Source organism: Tachypleus tridentatus, chromosome 2 (assembly GCF_004210375.1).
Source record: "Tachypleus tridentatus isolate NWPU-2018 chromosome 2, ASM421037v1, whole genome shotgun sequence".
Classification (NCBI taxonomy): Eukaryota; Metazoa; Arthropoda; class Merostomata; order Xiphosura; family Limulidae; genus Tachypleus; species Tachypleus tridentatus.
Window position 1 is genome coordinate 131663599 of NC_134826.1, and position 19919 is coordinate 131683517.

At 34.3% G+C, this 19919-nt stretch overlaps 1 protein-coding gene across 2 annotated transcripts; it reads left to right on the plus strand.

Annotated features, from left to right (window-relative positions):
* Window positions 1-9: 9 nt before the first annotated feature.
* LOC143245123 (putative peptidoglycan muropeptide transporter SLC46) lies at window positions 10-19471 on the plus strand. 2 transcript variants are annotated; one of them, XM_076491045.1, is made up of 6 exons: window positions 10-701; window positions 2854-4087; window positions 7194-7433; window positions 10177-10260; window positions 12901-13057; window positions 18253-19471. In XM_076491045.1, the coding sequence occupies exons 2-6, from the start codon at window positions 3187-3189 to the stop codon at window positions 18344-18346; spliced, it is 1476 nt and encodes a 491-aa protein (XP_076347160.1). In that variant the 5' UTR covers window positions 10-701; window positions 2854-3186; the 3' UTR covers window positions 18347-19471. The 2 variants fall into 2 exon arrangements, with proteins under 2 accessions (XP_076347160.1, XP_076347161.1); XM_076491046.1 differs by having other exon boundaries at window positions 3018-4087.
* Window positions 19472-19919: the final 448 nt, after the last annotated feature.

A 19919-nucleotide genomic window follows, 5' to 3' on the forward strand; every position in this document is an offset into this window, starting at 1 on the left:
ACAGTATCGGTATGCTATATTGATTATGATCAAAACATTGTTTTTTTGATATTGTCAAAACGATATGTAATATTCACTTTTGGAGATTTATGTGACTTTGTAAATGATGTTCAATGTTTGATTTATTCCTTTTTATATAATGTTTGGAAAAGCCTGTATTATACGATTAAGCACTGAACAACAGTAATTTCACTGTGTATCGATGTTATAGCCATTTTAACTATGGTCACGTTTCATACTTTCAGAAGGTCAACAACGTTCAGTGATAAGGTTGTGTATTCGAAGTCAGTGTGTACAACACAAAAGACTGCTATATAATACGTGTGAAAGTTGTATTAACAGATAAAATAATTTTGCTTTGGGTTAACTGTGCAAAGGTTGGTTTCATGTTTATCGTTAAGAATGCAAGTTCTGTAGGAGTTGGCAATAGAGATTCTTTTCACTTCCCCAGCTACCTAAGACCTCTGGGGTTCTGTGATAATACTAATCTATGATAGAAGTATAATTATCACGTGCTAGTCCAATGTTTCAGTGTCCTCGCCGAAATATCGTTTAATGTATAGCTTCTACGTAAACGTTCTGTTCAAATAAACCGAATTTTAAATAAAACTTAGTTTGAATTTCATTATACGTATTGCACTTAGACCATCATAATATACTACAACCGAGGTTCTGTGTCGAATACGAAAGCGGTGTTTCAGGTTAGTGTGTATTTGAAATCTCTATTTCTAAACAAAATACATTAGATAATTGTTTAAGTGTTGAAGTTTTAATACAGACCGCGGTAGAAAATAATTTTATGGATTATAGCAGATTATAAAAGTGTGTATATGAAACCTTTTGTGTAGATACATTTATATAAACAAATAACGTTTTCATTTATTGAAGTAGTTCAACTTTGCTTGTAATTTCGTGCTACGTAACTCGGGGTGTGTTGATGTTCAACCCAGGTAAAGTGTTTGCTCAAGAAATGTATGCAAGTGAGAATGGTTTGTGTACCAACTGCGTAATTAGTAACTGGTTGCTCAATGATCAAGGTAATCCGATGTTAATATGGTTTCAATCCTAGTAAATTTCAAATGATTAAAGTTACATCTAAAAATATGTTATGAAACCTAGTTACTATGTTACTATTTATGCTCGCAAACACTAGTTTTCAGGCTCAGCAGCAAGTGTCCGGATTTACAATGCTAAACTTTAGGGTTCGATTATCCGTAGTTTTATATTTTCAACATAATGATATATAATAATAAAAAAATCTTACTTTACTTACAACTAGTGAGTAATGCGTGTACTTGCTATACAATTTTTCCTCAACAGTTGTTATTTTTCGTGAGTTTTACAATGATAGTGCTAAAAAACCGGAAGAAAGCGAATATTAAAGACAAATATGTGTACAGTGATCGATATTTTACAATAAATATTAATTATTAATAATAGAGGTATGAAATAAGTAGGAATTATCTATTTACCACCTAACATATATCTGAATGCTCCCCACCCACTCGGTAGGTCTAATATCTTACAACGCTAAAAACCAAATTTTGATAATAGTTTCGAGCACAAAACATATAGCCCATTCTGTAGTTTGCCTTTAATAACAAATAAGCAGGGCCCAGCAGAGCTAGGTGGGTTAAGACATTCGACTCGTAATCTGAGGGTCGCGGGTTCGAATCCCCGTCGCACCAAACATGCTCGCCCTTTCAGCCGTGAGGGCATCATAATGTTACGGTCAATCCCACTATTCGTTGGTAAAAGAGTAGTCCAAGAGTTGGCGGTGGGCGGTAATGACTAGCTGCTTTTCCTCCAGTTTTACACTGCTCGAGTAGCTTTGCGCGAAATTCAAAAAACAAACAAATAAACAAACTGTTTGTTTCGAAGTTCCCTATGGATAAGCGGCAGATTTACTGACACAACACTAAAACCCGGGTTTCGTCGGTGCAAAGCTTCAAAAAACAAGTAAACAAACAAATTGATAACACTAAAATCGAATTTCGGTACCCCAAATGGACAACAATAGAAATCCCCTTCCGTAGCTCTGTTCTTAACAGCAAAAAATCAAGGTTAACTTTTGCGAGGATAAACTCCTGGCTGGTTGAAAAAAAATCTATCTTTATTTTACGATTAATAATCATCGTTCAATTAACTCTGGGTCAGTCTTCTGCAAAAATGTCCTATAGCCATTTTTCCAAAGCGAACCCTATCATAGGAGATTAATTTTAAAATTTTAAAATAATTTAATAAATTTTATTTTGGAAATAAAAACACTAACACTCAAAATATTTTTTGTTATTAATAAATAGATGAATATTAAATAATACAACTTCTTTTTCTTTTTTACCACCAAAACTGCAAAGAACAATTTGACAAAAACCAGCCGAATACGAAAGCTGGCTATGATAACAAAATGCACGTGCTGCCATCGGACGGTGGCAATGTTTACAAAACGTTTGAATTCTTGAAGATCCTGGAAAACTAACGCAGGGTTTACAACAACAAAAACTGTTTGTTTGTTTGTTTTGGAATTTCGCACAAAGCTACTCGAGGGCTATCTGTGCTAGCCGTCCCTAATTTATCAGTGTAAGACTAGAGGGAAGGCAGCTAGTCATCACCACCCACCGCCAACTCTTGGGCTACTCTTTTACCAACGAAAAGTGGGATTGATCGTTACTTTATAACGCCCCCACGGCTGAAAGGGCGAGCATGTTTGGCGCGACGGGGATGCGAACCCGCGACCCTCGGATTACGAGTCGCGCGCCTTACGCGCTTGGCCATGCCAGGCCCACAACAAAACCTAAATGAAAACAATTAAAGATTTGTTTCATATAATTGTTTTTTTTCTTCTCATTGTAGGTTCATAATCGCTCAACAGAGTACGCTTATGAGGTGACAGTACTAGAAATCGAGGTTCCATATATGGTGCATATAGCTTATTGTACATTTTTGTCCTAAAACAAGACAATAGTAGCTTTTCAGTCATTGAATTTTATTTTACTTTTGTTCTTCTAAAATTTCAGAATTATAAAAGAAGGGGACGTTGTAAACTATTTTAATGGACATACAATAGTTCCATAGTACTAATTCTTTACGTGAATTTGCTGTGTGAAGAGGTGTTGAGAATTAGCTGATTCAACAAACTGATATAAGCATTCTGTAGGAATAGAACATTGCAATTTCTCTGAATTTATGATGGAAGACAATACAGAAAGTCTACCACAGGAGAACGAGAAAAAATGTCATAAAAAAAAAGCATCTTACTTTAAACTGTTTCTTCAGATTGTGAAAACCATGAGGGTCGAGCCTTTCCTTTTCATATTCATGTTTGGTGAGTCAGCACGAAGGGTTTCTCTCCAGAACCTTCTGGAATACAAGGCTTGTCGACTGTATTTTCAGTTTCCAACAGAAGTCTGTTCTAATTTGTCTAACTACACCTTGCAAGAAGACGATGTAATGAAGATAGCCAATACTTACTCTTTGATTACGACTTTGGTAGCTACTGTTCCGGCCATATTTCTATCAGTGATGATTGGTCCATGGAGCGACAAGCATGGCCGAAAAATGCCAATATTATTTGCTACTTTTGGGATTATTCTTGAGCTCCTGGGTTACTTGTTATGTGCCATCTATATTGACTCACCTCTTTACTATATCATTTTATCTGCCATACCATCAGGTATAACTTCGGGGATGATTACTATTCTTGGATCAATATTTAGCATGGCTTCCGAAAATACTTCTGAGGGTTACCGGACACTAAAATTCCTTACGCTAGAGGTGTCATTCGTTCTAGGAGCTCCCCTGGGAACTGAAGTGGGTGGTCAGTTGTACAAGTCTTACGGATACGTAAGTGTATTCGCTGTGTCTTTTGGAGCAGTTGTTATCTCTTTTCTATGGGCTCTGGTATTTATCAAAGATGTACAGAAATATGAGCACCAAATTAAAACAAAGGAATTAGTAAAAGACTTTTTTTCGTTTGAGAACATAAAAGATATCTTACGAACCTGTGTCAAAAAGAGAGACAATTACGTACGATCTCAGATCTGGCTTCTTATAATCACTATGTGTTGCCTTTTGCTTGGTTTTTTGGGTAAGTACACAATGTTTATCCCGTTTTAATGTAATAATTCGTTAAATTCTCGAAAAAATAGTGATCTGTTTTCAAATAGTAGAATCTTTTGGTTTTTTATTGTTTTTCGGGCAGAGGAAGGTTAGATGTCACGTGACGTGGATTAATGTCTGTAACTTCTCAAAAGTTTTAAAAGCGTTTTGAGTAGCATATAACGGCTTGTTAGTGATCACTGGGTCAATCGTAAATTACTGGAATCATTAAAGTTAAGACAGTTAATGAAAGAAGCTATATTTGTTTTGTTTTAAGGTGAAAATTAACTCGTTTACGACGAGAGAATAAATTCGACAAACTGGCGCAGTTATAAAACACAGGGCTAGTAGGATGAATAACGCCATCATAGTTAAAAAACGGGAATTCACGAATAAACCTAATTTCCGTTAATTTAAATATGTCTCGTTAGAAAACACGCCAAATTGTCATTATACTTAGAATGTGATGTTTTTATAAAATCGTGTGACTTGGTATTTTATTTAAGAGATCAGTACCACTTAAATACTCAAACTTTGCTCTCTACTCAATATACATATAAACACGTACGTTCCCAATAAACTGTGGATGTAGGGTTTCAAAGTGATGTGTTTTCGTCATATATCAGTATGACCGGGTAGTTAGGGCGCGTGTCTTGCAATTTGATGCTCGAGTCCCTGTCCTATCAAACATTATCGTTCTTTTAGCCGTGATGGTGTTATAAAGTAACGGTTAATCCCACCATTCGTTAGTAAAAGAATTGCCCAAGAGTTGGCGATGGGCGATGATAAGTAACTGCCTTCCCTCTAGTTTTTCAGTGCTAAATTAGGGAAGGCTAGCGCAGATAACGTTCGTGTAGCTTTGCGCGAAATTCAAACAAATTTTTGTCATATATAATGAAACTGTCTGAACAACAATGAAAAACGTGAAATTCTGAGACAAAAGGAAATATTTTTAATTTTTGTTTGTTTGTTCAAAACAACTTTACTCAAGAACACTTTGGAAATTTCACAAAGTAAAGAGTATCTGGTATCGATTAAAATAAAATATAACTTGATTTACCTTTTACAAGCCCCCCGGTGGCTCAGCGGTATGTCCGCGGACTTATAACCCTAAAAACCGGGTTTCGTGGGCAGTGCACAGATAGCCCTTTGTGCTTAATTCAAAACAACAACAATCTTTTCTAAGTTTCGTGTAATTTGGCTAAGTATTTATAGTGTGAGAAGGGGTAAAAAGCCAAGTGAATGTTAATGACAATTTCCTTCTGTTCTGAAGCTCAGTTCAGTTCGCTAAAATGTATTCTAATTACGTAAAGACTTTCGCACAAATCAAATTAAATTATGTGTTATATTAAAATAAAAATCAACTGTTCGCCCTAAATTGGAATAAAAAAAATTTGGCTTTGGAGATTACTCTCGTTTCCGAGTACTCTTTTAAAAAGGTTTTTTTTTCAACATACGAAGTGGTTGTCTTGTATTTAGTGTACAATATTTCATATGTTTTAGAAACTTAACTTCATAATCAAACAATATATGTAAAATATTTTTTGTGAGATAAATGCTGTTACAAAAATATTTATTGAGAAAAATGTTTTTCTATTTATTATCCGAATATACAGAATTATATCCAAATCGAATGTTTACTTTCACATAGCATTATAATGGCAAGTTTTATCAAATAAAAGCTGCTGTATTGTGATAAACATGACATCTTTAGTTCTTATGTAGTGATGCAAGTTTCTTAGGATTATTACCATGATGTTCACCACATTTTCAGTTACTATATGATGTTACGTATTAATATTTATCTCTAACGAGCCTCCGATTTATTATATTACGTATCACAACTTGAAATAACGTGAAACTGAGTTCAATTGTAATTTAAATTTAGAAGTTAATTAAATATCAATGTGTATCAAGTTTATATTTGTCAAAAAGATTCATACGCACAATTTTCCTTCTTAATACAAATATATGTTAATATGTAAACAATAATACCATTTATAATAACAGTTATTACAAATAATAATTTCTGTACAAAAGTTTTACAAACTTACAAATAATACTGAGTCTTTTATATGATCCGGAATTTCTTTAAAATCCTATCTAGAATTCACGATGAGCGAATTAATTTCGAGTTGATATAGACACAATACACTTAATGGAGAACTAGCTAGCTCTTTGCTGACCACACCCGACTTTTTCACAGTTCACATTGTATAATGTCTTCATAAAAATACTAACATCCGATGGTAATTCGCTGTGGTTTAATGGTTTGTAATGTTCGAAATCTAAAAACGTTCCAGGTTAAATATCTGAAGTTCCCGATTAATAAGCGTTAATCACGGTTACAGTTTCCGAGGTTTATATTATCCCAACTATAGCAAACCAACAATACATGCTGTCTCTTGGCGCGTTTCGTTGGTTTATAAGAGTTAGCCGAGGTTCTAGACATTTTAGCTAAATCAACAATACTGGCATACACATATACATTATCGATCTTCGCACTCGAGAATTTTCTACAACTTTAGTGAATAGGCGGGAATTTCGCAATACATATTTAAAAGTATACGTTACATGCATTTCTAAATGTATATTTAACATATTTAATTAACACAAACAACAATATTAAAATAAATACATAATAGTAAATAATGATGTGGGCTCCAGATGTTTAATACCGTGATGTCACCACATCTACATAATGATAGAGGTTCCAAAGGATTATTACCGCTATGTTCACTACTTTAGTTAATTCTTGATTCCTACGTAATATCGATACAACAAAGCGAATTATATATTTAAAAAAAGAATGTACATTTAATTATTCTTTCATTTTTAGTAATGTATAATTACTGTAAATTGTGAAGCAGAAGATTGATCTTACCCATAAATTATACATTTAATTAGGAGAAGCACCTCCTGAAAATTAGTTAAAACACGAAAAATATTTAATTCGTGCTAAATAAAAACATGTATATGTAAGATTATGTGTGTTTGAATCAAACCTAGAAAATTATATTTTTTATATTTAATCTTTAAATAAAAATATTTGTAGAATGAAGCAACTGTAGGAAGTCTTTTTGGTTTTCTTCCAGGTCCAATGAGCATCGGTTATTTTTACGTTCAGAAGATGTACGACTGGGACGTCACTAAATATTCTGATATCAGTGCCATCTTTAGTGTATTAAATACAGTTCTAATGATACCATTGGTTACAGCTCTAACAAAATTTTACAATATCAAAGAACCTGCTCTTGGTTTACTAGGGTCACTTTCTATGATGTCAGGAAATATCATTAAGGGTCTTGCCATTTATCAGTGGTTGTACTACTTGTGTAAGTATCGCTTTAAGTAAAGTATTAAAATACAAACAATTATTTCTGCATGGATAGGAACATATTGTGTGAAGAACATGATGTTGTGTTAAGCCTTTCAGGTAAATACAAAACTGAAATTTTTGTTTATTTTTGTCTTTTCTCCGAACTCTCTCTCTCTAGTGGATGAGATATTTTAACAATGATTTCGTAGCGTAATTCTCTTTTATTTCAAAACTTCTTATTTTATTTTACGAAAATGGTTTTTATTTTGTTACTAAAATCTTTATAACGTAGTTTCATATTTATGCGTGTTTAGTGTTCATTGTGGAATTCTGGAGGTTATTGGATAAGAAACATAATCTCATAACCTTTATCCACATTATCATATTCAAATCACGCTAGAAAGTCTTTATGTGTTGTAAAATATTTTGCTTTTGCTTTCTTGATGTTCCACCTTTCCGAACACTTTGTTTCTAATTCCATGATATCTTGATGAAACCTTTCCTCTTATTCTTTGTTCTTCGCTGGCGGTACCGAGAATGTAAGGAAAACAGTCAATATGTGATGAAAGAAATGAACTTTCAAGCTCATATTAGAACCAAACTTTTCGAATTTCTCAAGAATATTATTGACAATATTTTCGTAATCTCGATTTATTGTTTTCTAATAATTTGTTAATAACATTCTTAGAGCCAATAAATGCTTCTTTTGTAACTTTCTGTACTGTCCTTTCGAACTGTTCGTCCGAATTTAGTTTCTTAATCTGAGGCCCAAAAAATATTCCTTCTATAAGATTTGCTTCTGAAAGAGCTGGGAATTGCCCACATACTTGAAACTAGATACTTGAAATAGTCACCATCAAGCCCAGTTTTATGTGAAGTGAAGGTAATAGGTTGTTATCTGTATCAGTCAAACTTTCATATTCAATGTTCTTCGATCCTGATATCAGGCTGACTCTGTGAGGTCATTGCTTTTTTATTCAGTGTTGATTTCATCCTCTGCTGTTCAATTCACGCAAAAAACATGGTAACCTTGTATAATAGGATCGTTGACCCAACAACATACAAAGGACTTTTAAGTCTATACAAAGTAGCGAACCATGTTCTTTGTATTTTACCTGATTAAGAAAACGTTCGAATTTTTTGTACGTATCTTTTTAGCGAACCGAATAGATAGGTACAGATACATATATCTTACCATTGTGAAGGAGAACACCTTTTAGATTTCTTTTGAAGGAGTCAATGAACAAACGCCACTCACTTGGTTCCTAGATCGGAGCTTCTAGCATTGGTATTAATTCAGCAATACTGTTGCAAAAAGCCAGTGAACCTTCTTACAAAAAGTGTAGTATATAAATATTTTTTTTCATTCCGTACCAGTAAAATTATGTCTCTGAAAAAGTAAGTTTCAGCCGAAAGCGTGGACCCCAAATTCTTCTAAATAATCTTTTGGAAAGCCCAAATCTCTCGCCAAATCACTAAGTTCATTCAGACATTTTAGGTTGAAAATAAACCCTGTTATCATTCCCACTGATATCATATTCGAATGAAACTGTATCAAGACTCTCCAGTAAAGTAGGTACATGTGTATCAGGTCCATGAGCAACAAGTAGTACAGTAGATTGAAAGTTCTTATATAACATTTTCTTTTTATTTTGAGTGTTAGAGCCATGAGAAAAATAGCAGTCATCTCCATGATTTCTAGGCTCATTCCAGGAATCCCAAAAGCCCAAAACCTTTTCTTACTTTTAGTCCATTGTCTCAACGTTTTTAAAAAATCATTATATTCGAAGATATTTCACATCCATAATATTGTCAGTTTAAAGAGTTCTTGAATTCCTTTTGCTGATACTGGAGACTTTCTTCTTTCTTTTTCTTTCTTTCGGTTTTTCCTTCTGATAATATGAAATTGAATAAGACACATAAATGCGTCAAACTAGGTTTTTCAGTATTAAAATTTTTGACAATATGTTCTGTTTACTGTTTCTTTGTGTGTTTTTTTCTCATTAGCTGTTATACACGATATTGTGTTTTTTATTACTATTTGTCCCATTCTTGTATTTTCTGCGCCACCTTTTGGGATTGATTTTCCTCACACTTTGAGGGTTGTTTTTTTCAGTGTCATTGTTCGTTCAGCTTTACTAAGCTGTTTGATTAGGTTTGGTGTAAGACTAGTAAATAAATTATGTCTAAACGTTAACTACTCTTCACAACAATAAACGACCTGTTGTGACATGCATCACTTTTCAAATTATACTTTTATATTCGCTCAATCATTTTTAGACATGTTGAAAGCACACCTGATGTTTTATAACAAATGTAGTTTTCTTATTCCCACTCGAGAAGTACGTTGTTCTACTTATTTCTGAACCCTTCCTTGTCATCAATGTTCAGATTCTACCATGAATATATCAACTTTAATAAATTGTTTCTTTTTGTGTGTGTGTGTGTGTGTGTGTGTTTAATAAAACCGCTCAGTGTTGACATAAAAGAGGGTTAACACAACAGTATGTAGATATAGGACTGTTCGTCCAGAATGTATATATTTGAATTACGTGTTAATTCCAACAAAAAGTGCGTTACTCTACATCTTTGATATTTACCCATTATAATATTCATTATAATAAAATTATTATAGGCTAAACTTTACATACATATGCTGCCTATAATACAGTTACCTTACGAGTGCTAAAATATATCTTAAGTTTATATAAAACTAAGTACTGATACATTTCACGCATCCCCAATTCGTGTTTCCTTAGCCAGCGTTGTTACCATACCAGGCTTACTGGGTCCCATATCCATCCGGTCTCGACTGTCCAAACTAGTTCCTCAGGATGAGTTGGGTAAGTAATTTGTAATACAATAATATGACATCATACGTTTTGTTTTTCATTATTATTATTACTTTTTGCTCATTCAGACAGGCTGCTTACTCGAATTCTCTCGAATACTATTAGGCTTACAACGCTAAAATCAAGGGGTCGATTCTCCTTGGACAAGGAACAGATAAAACAAAAATCTCTATTAGGCTAGCAGAAAAATTCGAGTTCAACCAGTACTTGCTACGAAAGGTAAATAACTTCTATCACACAATCATATGGTACATAATTGTACAGAACGAACAACGGATATATTAATTTGCAGTATCTGTTTCCACGTGTAAAAAAAAACTAGTTACAAAATCACAACTGGAAGACTTAATAACACCTGTACTGTCTGTGAAATCCTATTTTATAGGCTTAGGTAAAAATGTTATAGATTGCTGTTACTTAACAGTAGTAGGGCTGAACCTATTCATAACTATACCACAAACACAGCGTTAACCCTTGGGTGTGATTTCAACATAATAATGAATCTTTCATAGAAGAAGGACTCTTCAACGATTATTAAATCTGAAGACTTGGAATTGATTTTAAGACATTTTAAATGGAAATAAAAAAATTAAAACTGAAAAATCTGTTAAAACATAAAAATGAAAGAAAAGACACAAACTCGCTTTATATCGCACAGTTTCCTTGTTTCATCTTAAAGACGTAAAATCAGATGATAAACTTAGAACAGTGGTTCTTAACCTGGGTTCAATCGAACCCCAGGGGTTCGGTGAGTCAGTCTCAGGTTGTGTGTGTGTCCGTTCCGTTCACCCCACTCGTATGATTCGTGATATCATGCTCTACTTGGCCATCATTGGCTGCGGCTGATCACGTCACATCACATGGCCTTAATATCTGTGCTGTAGGGAACTTCGTGCGCTTAGCAGTCGACTTGTGACTGTAGTAATCGTGCGTCATTTGTGATTTTTTCCTAATCTTTCAATCCCTTCATACTAACTATGTCGAGCAAAAACAGAAAGTGGTCGGACGAATACGTACAATATGGATTCATGTGTATAACGGAATATGATGGGAGTCAGCGTCCTCAATGCATGATTTGCAATGCCAAGTTGAGCAATTCTAGTTTAGCACCAGCAAAACTAAGAGAACACTCCCTAAAGCTGCATGGAGATAGGAAATACAAGAACACAATACTTGCTGAATTCAAGGTAAAGAAAGCCACGTTCGATGAAAAGGCTACTTTGCCTGTTCTCGGCTTTGTACCCATCGACAAACCGATCCTCACAGCATCGTACGAAGTTGCGTACTTGATCGCAAAGCAGGACAAACCACACACCATTGGTGAAACACTCGTAAAACCAGCTGCGTTGAAGTTGGAGAATATCATGCTGGGAAAAGCTGCTGAAAGTAAGTTATCCCAAATTCCTCTTTCAAATGACACCATCAGCAGCAAAATAGTGACATGAACGATGACATCTTGGCTCAAGTTGTTGCAGATCTGATTTCAAGCCCAGAAAAATTCAGCCTTCAACTCGATGAGACCACCGACGTTTCCAATCTAAGCCAGCTTGTTGTATTCGTGCGTTATGTGAAGAACGACGCGATAAAAGAAGATTTTTTTATTTATTTTGTAAGCCTCTTACAACAACAACTAAGGCAACCGACGTGAAGAAACTTGTGGATGACTTCTTCAGAGACAACGATGTTTCGTGGGATATGGTTTCTGCAGTTTGTTCGGACGGAGCTCCAGTCATGCTGGAACAAAACTGTGGTTTTGGTGCGCTGGTGAAAGCCGATGCACCACACCGGAAGAGATAATTAATATAGAGATAAGTAACTTAGTTACAGTGAGTAGTAATTTGGGCATCCTGAGTATGAGGTTCTAAATGCGGGGGATAGTTCACTGTGTGATAAAACGATGTTCCTAATAAATTAAGTTCGCTTTTACATTGCCTCCATCTTAAAATTATGATTCCAGCGCAGGTTAACGGACATTTTTTTATTGTTACTTAAGAAACATTTTATTTCTTGTGATAGGCCTGCAGTGCAATCAAGTACAGTACAGTGTCCTGTCTCTTTGTTAAATGCAAAGCTAATTTTTAAAATTATTATCCCCCAGACCTGCTACTGAGTTCACTAAAGTCCATCACAAACAATTATCAATATCCATTTAGAACAAAATAAAATGCTAAACTAAGATGCTTTAATTACAGTATTATTTTGAACAACACTTAAAAAAGCAACTAGTGAATGACATTTTATTTCAAATTAATATTTATCTTTATACTCGAAATAAAACACTGTAATATAAACAGTAAGTTCAAATATCACAAGTAAATGTCAATACATAATTCAGTTTGAGTTGTTATGACCACCACCCGACATTTGATTCAACCATAGGCTTACGCCTACAAGAAACAGAGAAACTTATTTTTAGACATTTACAAAATCGTCTCAAAACTATGGTAATTCTGAGTTATATCATTTTATATACTTGGTTTTTATTTAACTTTTATCAGTTAATATGTTAGGTAACTTGAAAAATATGAGAACAATATGTTATTCGTTTCCGTTTTTAGGGTTGTAAATCCGCAGATATTCCGTTGCTTCAACGTTTTACCATTATCAGTAACTCTTTTTTTGTCATTGCAGGAAAAGTGTTCGCTATGCTGGCAACAATCGAGTCCGTTATACCCGTTTTAGGAAATTCGATGTTTTCTCTACTATACAATACAACTATCAACATCAACCCAGGAATCAGTTACGTAGTCGCAAGTAGCTTTGCCATATTACCAATCATCGTTTTCGTGTAAGTATATTATCACGTGGTCTATTGCAGTTAATAGATAAATATAAATAAAATAATTATTTATTACGTAAAATACCTTTCATTTGGTTATTTTAGGTTTTGTATCTTAACGTAAGAAATTCAACTAAATTTAACATAAAATTTACCTTTCTTTCGCATTATTAAACCGTTAAAAACAGTTGTGGCATGTTTACATTATTTGGTAAAAATAATGTCGAATTCAATCCTTATAACGACAACGAATTAATTTAAAAGGCGTACACACCATAAAAATATTATTGTATCAAATAACTTAAACAAATAATGTTTCCACCACGACTATGTTTCTTGACGACGAGAAACCCACTTGAAATAAAAATGCCGTTCTGAGATACGCTGCTATGTTTGTTGTATTCTAACCGGCCTGAGGAACTTTGGAGTGAGCGAATATGGTGTGGTTCGAATAGTATTATTAAACATTCTTCTAAATCTCTCAGGATTTTTTTGTTTTGAATTTCGCGCAAAGCAACTCGAGGGCTATCTGCGCTAGCCGTCCCTAATTTAGCAGTATAAGACTAGAGGGAAGGCAGCTAGTCATCACCACCCACCGCCAACTCTTGGGCTAATATTTTAACAACGAACAGTGGGATTGACCGTCACATTATAACGTCTACAGGGCTGAAAGGGTGAGCATATTTGGTGTGACTGGGATTCGAACCCGCGACGGGTCCAGTAGAGCTTCGAAAGATGAAAATAAGAAGGGCCCGTCACGGCCAAGCGTGTTAAGGCGTGCGACTCGTAATCTGAGGGTCGCGGGTTCGCATCCCCGTCGCGCCAAACGTGCTCGCCCTTTCAGCCGTGGGGGCGTTATAATGTTACGATCAATCCCACTATTCGTTGGTAAAAGAGTAGCCCAAGAGTTGGCGGTGGGTGGTGATGACTAGCTGCCTTCCCTCTAGTCTTACACTGCTAAATTAGGAACGGCTAGCACAGATAGCCCTCGAGTAGCTTTGAGTGAAATTTAAAAAAATAAGAAAAGTGAAAATAGAAATATAAAACTTATTTAGCATTTAATAGGGAAAATATGAACACTATGAAATTAGCCTAAATACCAGCTGGTCAAAAGTTTAAGACCATACTGAAACGAAGCGTTAATCGGTAAACACGTAACGAAATTTAGTCATTTGTGTTCAAGCATTAGCGTTGTCAATATATCCCACCGACATCTCCTGTGTTACGTTGGGTAAAAACATGACAAAGGCTAAAACATTGACAGAGTTTGAACGTGGCAGATTTGTCGACCTGCAAAAGCAAAGTCTCTCTCAATGTGCCATTGCTGGTGAGATTGGGAATAGTAAAACTGCTGTTGCAAATTTCTTAAAATACTCTGAGGGATATGGAACGAGAATTTCAAGTGGTCGGCCCAAGAAAATTTCGCCGGCGTTGAGCAGGAGGATTCGACGGGTTGTCGGGCAAGACACCAGCCTATCGTCGAACCACATTAAGGCCCCTACGGACGCAGAATGCAGCTCAAGAACAATAAAACGGCATCTACGAGATCAAGGCTTTAAAGACCGTAAACGTCTTCAAAAACCACACCTCCTTCCACACCACAAAACAGCTCGGTTAAACTTTGCCGAGAAGCACCAAACATGTAACGTAGAAAAGTGGACGAAGGTTTTATTCTCTCATGAGAAAAAATTTAACCTGGATGGTCCAGATGGCTTCCAATGTTACATAAGGATATTCCACCGGAGACATTTTCTACATGACACAGTGGATGAGGTTCCATCATGATTTGGGGTGCTTTCTCCTTCCATGGAACAATGGAGCTTCAGGTTATACAAGGGCGTCAAACAGTAACTGGCTACATTGGCATGTTGGAGAGAGCATCTTTATTGCCTGAAGGCCCTCGCTTGTGTGGAAATGACTGGATCTTTCAGCAGGTCAACGCTGCAATCCACAATGCCCGCAGGACAAAGGACTTTTTCATTGTGAATAAGGTGATTCTTTTGGACCATCCAGCGCGTTCCCCCGAACTGAACCCCATTGAAAATGTTTGGGGGTGGATGGCTAGGGAAGTCAATAGAAAGGAGGCCAATTCCAAACAATGCATGATCTTCGTGAAGCCATCTTCACCACTTGGAATAACATTCCAGTCAGCCTTCTGCAAACGTTTATATCGACTATGCCAAAGCGAATGTTTGAAGTTATTCGCAATGAGGACCATGCAACTCATTACTGAGACCTCTTGTTGGGCACTTCCTACCCTGTTTAGGACTTCTTTTTGGCATAGTCTTAAACTTTTGACCAGCTAATTACAAAGTGTTCACATTTTCCCTATTAAGTGCTAAAAAAGTTTATTTTTATTTTCCCTTTTCTTATTTTTATCTTTCAAAGCTCTACTCAAATAAGTGGTTGAGTCTAACAACGGAAAATGCAAATTTTTTCTTTATGTTCATTGGCCTTAAGATTTTGGCCAGTAGTGTATTTACAGTTTTATAACTACTAGTGCGTCTGCTGTATCCGAGCCAGCTTGAAAATTCATGATACATCAGATGCCCACCCTAGTGCAGTGGTAAGTCTACGGATTTATAATGCTTAAATCAGGGGTTCGATTCCATTCGGTGGGCTCAGCAGATAGCCTGATGTGGCTTTGCTATAAGAAAAACACACACACACAACAAATTTAGTGGTTCGTGTATTATAATACACTCCTCTTTACTTTCACTCAGACGTTATTATTAATAACCGTGTCTGGTACTCTAAGGTTAGTCTTTACTAATCGTACTTGCAAATTATGGCAAGGAACTCTAGAATAAATATTTGATATTTGACGTACAATTTGATTTTCCAGTTGTAATATGTTGAATGCATTTGATTCGTCTTGCTTTTGACGTGGGCTGCTGAGCCAGAAACAAACCGCAAGAAGCGGAGGAGTTCTGTACAAAACTTTTTAGACAAAAAATAATAATAATAATTCAACTGGTAATAATTTATAGTTTGATTTGAATTTTGCGCAAAGCTAAACGAGGGTTAGATACATTTATCGCCCCTAACTTAGTAGCGAAAGACTAGAGGAATGGTAGCTGAAAGGGTGAGCATCTGTGGTTGTACGGGAAATCAAACCCGCGACCCAAAAGATGCGAGTCGAGCGTTCTAACTACGTGACGATGCTAGGTCAGAAATATAAAGATTTAATTAAATGTCTTTTTATATAAGAGAGGTGTGACTGATAGCTATTAAATTTTATCAACAAGTCACTTAATTAACAAATAAATTTAAAACTCTAATTAGCCTAGAAAGTGACACACTCCTTGAATTGCGAAGTCTCTTAAATAATCCTGTCACACAAAGAAAGCAATGATACATTAAAATTGAGTTCCCATAAGCTAACAATAAAGTAACTAGTGAAAATTAACAAAACTAATTTTCATAAAGATAGAAATAACAATATCTAAATCCCCCAGTCAAATGTGTAAAATAATATACAATCAAAATAGTAATAAACAAAACCATATTAATTTAATCAGTCACTGACTCTAAACTGTCCAGACACCAAATCCATGGCTTAAAAACAAAGACAGAGTGATACCTTGTTCTTTATCAATACTATATATCTTGTCAACTGGGAATCCTCTGATGGCTTCATATCTGGTGATATTTTAAAAGTGGCCTCAAGAGGAATTTTAAGACTCCTCATCACAATGAGTTAGTTCTGATTTGCAGTGTGTAACTTTTGTTTTTATCATCTGTCTTTTTTGGTTCTGTTCTCTTACTCATTACTTTGATTGTCTTTATTACATTGCTCTTCCATCTTTGTTCTCACTGGAAGTTCAACTACTAATTTTGTAGTTGTTGTGTAATTGCACAGGAATTTCCTTGTCACACATTGAGAAAATTATTGGGGCAGTCAACCTCACATCTGATGAGTTTCTATTCCCAACGTGCATTCTTCCCCACTGTAATTTACCATTCATTTTGTTGTTTATAGAATATTCCCACATTGGGGATAACTTCTTTCCTCGTACCGGAACTTTGTAATCATCTGCTATTATCGTTAATCCATCTTCCTGTTTCATTTGTGAAGGTAATTTACCAGCTTTCATTGCCAGATCAAACAGAATAATTGGTTGCTGTAATATCAGTGCCATTCAACATGTTGCAAGGTTTCCCATCAATGAACTTATTGACTTGTAGGATGAGTTTTTAATAACGCCCTCTTTATCTCATATGAGATAGATGAAGTATTATAACCTTCAGGATGTTGTTTTCTTAGTTTATTATCAATGGCTAATTCATCACAGTCTCAGACAATGTTCATGTTTTCTAGACTTATAGCAGTTTCTTTTTCCTGCCATCCCTTGGGAGCAGTTTCTCTGTTCTAAGGGGTTTTGTTGGCATTTGCAAAGTCCATTCCACTTGATGATGACAAGTGTCTCATTTCTTCAACATCATGTTCTACAGGTTCGTCTCTTATAGTAGGCCTAACTTCACAAATAAACAACATTCATTCAGAAATTACACTTAATCTTGTATTCATATTCTTATTGCAAATATAAACTAAACTTTACCTCATTGAACTACACAACTAGCTGACAGCAAGTTATAAACTAAATTAAATTATGCATTAATTGATATCTGGCTAACAGACTCACTGTAACTTGCTAATAGCCTCAGTAATCATTCACTTTACCCTAATTCAATTTTGATACTGCTCACTGTTCTAAAATGTTGGAGAAAATTCAAAATGTTATTCCACTCACTCATTTACAGTGTCAAACTTCCCTCTGTCCAAACAACCGTTTAAGTTTTACCAAAGTTTAATCTAAAACAGTATGAGATTTGCAAATATATACATATAAATTTAATACAACTGAACTTATATTTTAATATCAAGAATAATTTCCAAAAACATGTATTCTTTCATGTGTTTTTAGTCTACAATTTTTATTATTTTGATCAGAAGCTTGTGATTGATCGATTATTTGGAATTAACCACAAAGCTATACAATGTACTATCTGTGCTGTGCCCACCACAGGTGTTGAAACCCAGTTTTTAGCAGTGCGAGTCTGCAGACATGCCACTGGGGGAGTGGCTAAAGTTTCTGTGAAATATCTTTTTATTCTCAATATATTTTTTTCTCTTCTTTTCTGGTATGAAAAAAACTTTGTTATTCAAACACTTTACAAAAGACATATCTTTTCTGTTATAGGTGGTGTTTTAGGCTTGACATGAGGAATACCAATGGATATGAAAAGATGCAAAATGAAAAGAGACAAGACGTATTCTGTATTCAAAATGAATAAGGATATTTAAGTAATTCTACATTCTAATATTTTTATTATAAATGTCAAATAACAGACATACATGATTTTACCACTCTTAATCCCACATAATTTTACATACAAACTGTATACATAGTTTGCACTGCTTTACAACAAATATTTAACAATTTTAAAAATGAAATAATGAATTTGCTTATTTTTATTTAACTGTCCATATTCTATTGCATTAAAATGTTTTACCTGAATAGAGGCTGCAGGAAATTCATTCTTTATATGCTTTTATTCTAATACTTTAGGGTAGACCAGTACTTTGAACACATTTGGAAAGCTGGGTACGTTTTCACAATAAATATACAAAAAATATTGAAAATGTGTTTTTATTTTTTTGTAAACACAGATATAACTCAAATATTAAATTTACTGATTAGGGCTAGACAACTAACTTGATATAGCAAATTACTCATTAGCATTGATTATTACTGTTTTTGATTAGTCCAATTAAAGTAATGCTATTATGATTTATTATTACTTTAAATCAAGGTTCTTAACTTAATTAGTATCAAAACTCACAAAAGTAATCAACATTTCCCATTGTTAGACTAATAAAAGAGATTATCTTAATCTCATATTTTGAATAATCTGTAAGTTGAATTTATTTGCAACTGGTGCCATTTGTTATAACACTTTTCAACAAGTACAAAACATTGTTACATAATGTTTTGGAGGGCAAATATAATTAGAATGATATAAATTCCAAATATTAAAACTAGCACAGTTATAACTGAAACTTTTAAGGTACTCTTCTGGAACCCAGATCTTATTAAATTATTTGCTAAAGAAAAAGGTGAATAGATATAAAATTTAGTAAGAAATTATGTTTTAGTGAATCATTAACACAGTGACGATAACAGGATCTGTGTACAAGACAGCATGCTTTAGTGTAAATATCTTTGTAGACAGCATACAATAGTAGCACCACGTCTTACAACTGATCTTTATTGATTTACGCTGCACATACTGAAAACTACATTATCATTATTCACAGAAAAACACTGTGTTTAAGCCAATTGGTGTCAAGTATGGGTACACTATATGTAACATACATGATGTGGAATGATGGAGAATATAAAATACTTAAAACAGTTCTCAATTGTTTAATGACTGGTAAGTTTGTGACAATGACTTCAAGTTCTGGTTAAACACAAGTTATGTTTATTTCTCTGTAAAATAATTTTGTTTGATTTTTCTCCAATTATAATTTTATTTGATGTATAACTATTGAAATATTAAATATCCTAGTTGTGAAAAAAAATGTTCTGAAGAAATTTCAAATCTTCTCTAGTTATTTTACTAAACATTTTACAAGATTAAAAAATGTGCACTAAAAAGTTCAACTTTCAACCAATTTAACAAATAAATTAAAAACATCATTTAAAACATGGTGCGCTTCTCTTCTAAATAAATACCATTTATAGCTACACACAAAAATATGCACCTTTCATAATTTAACACACTAAAAGATTTACATATTTTGTAAGAATTTATATTTTAAAAATATGTTATATATTTGTGTTTTCAAATATATATAGATGTA

Coding starts and splice junctions, on each gene's coding strand:
- LOC143245123 (XM_076491045.1), top strand. CDS start 3,187: ATGATGGAAGACAATACAGAAAGTCTACCACAGGAGAACGAGAAAAAA. Junction 4,088..7,193: donor CCTTTTGCTTGGTTTTTTGG/GTAAGTACACAA, acceptor GTTTTCTTCCAG/GTCCAATGAGCATCGGTTAT. Junction 10,261..12,900: donor AGTTCCTCAGGATGAGTTGG/GTAAGTAATTTG, acceptor TTGTCATTGCAG/GAAAAGTGTTCGCTATGCTG.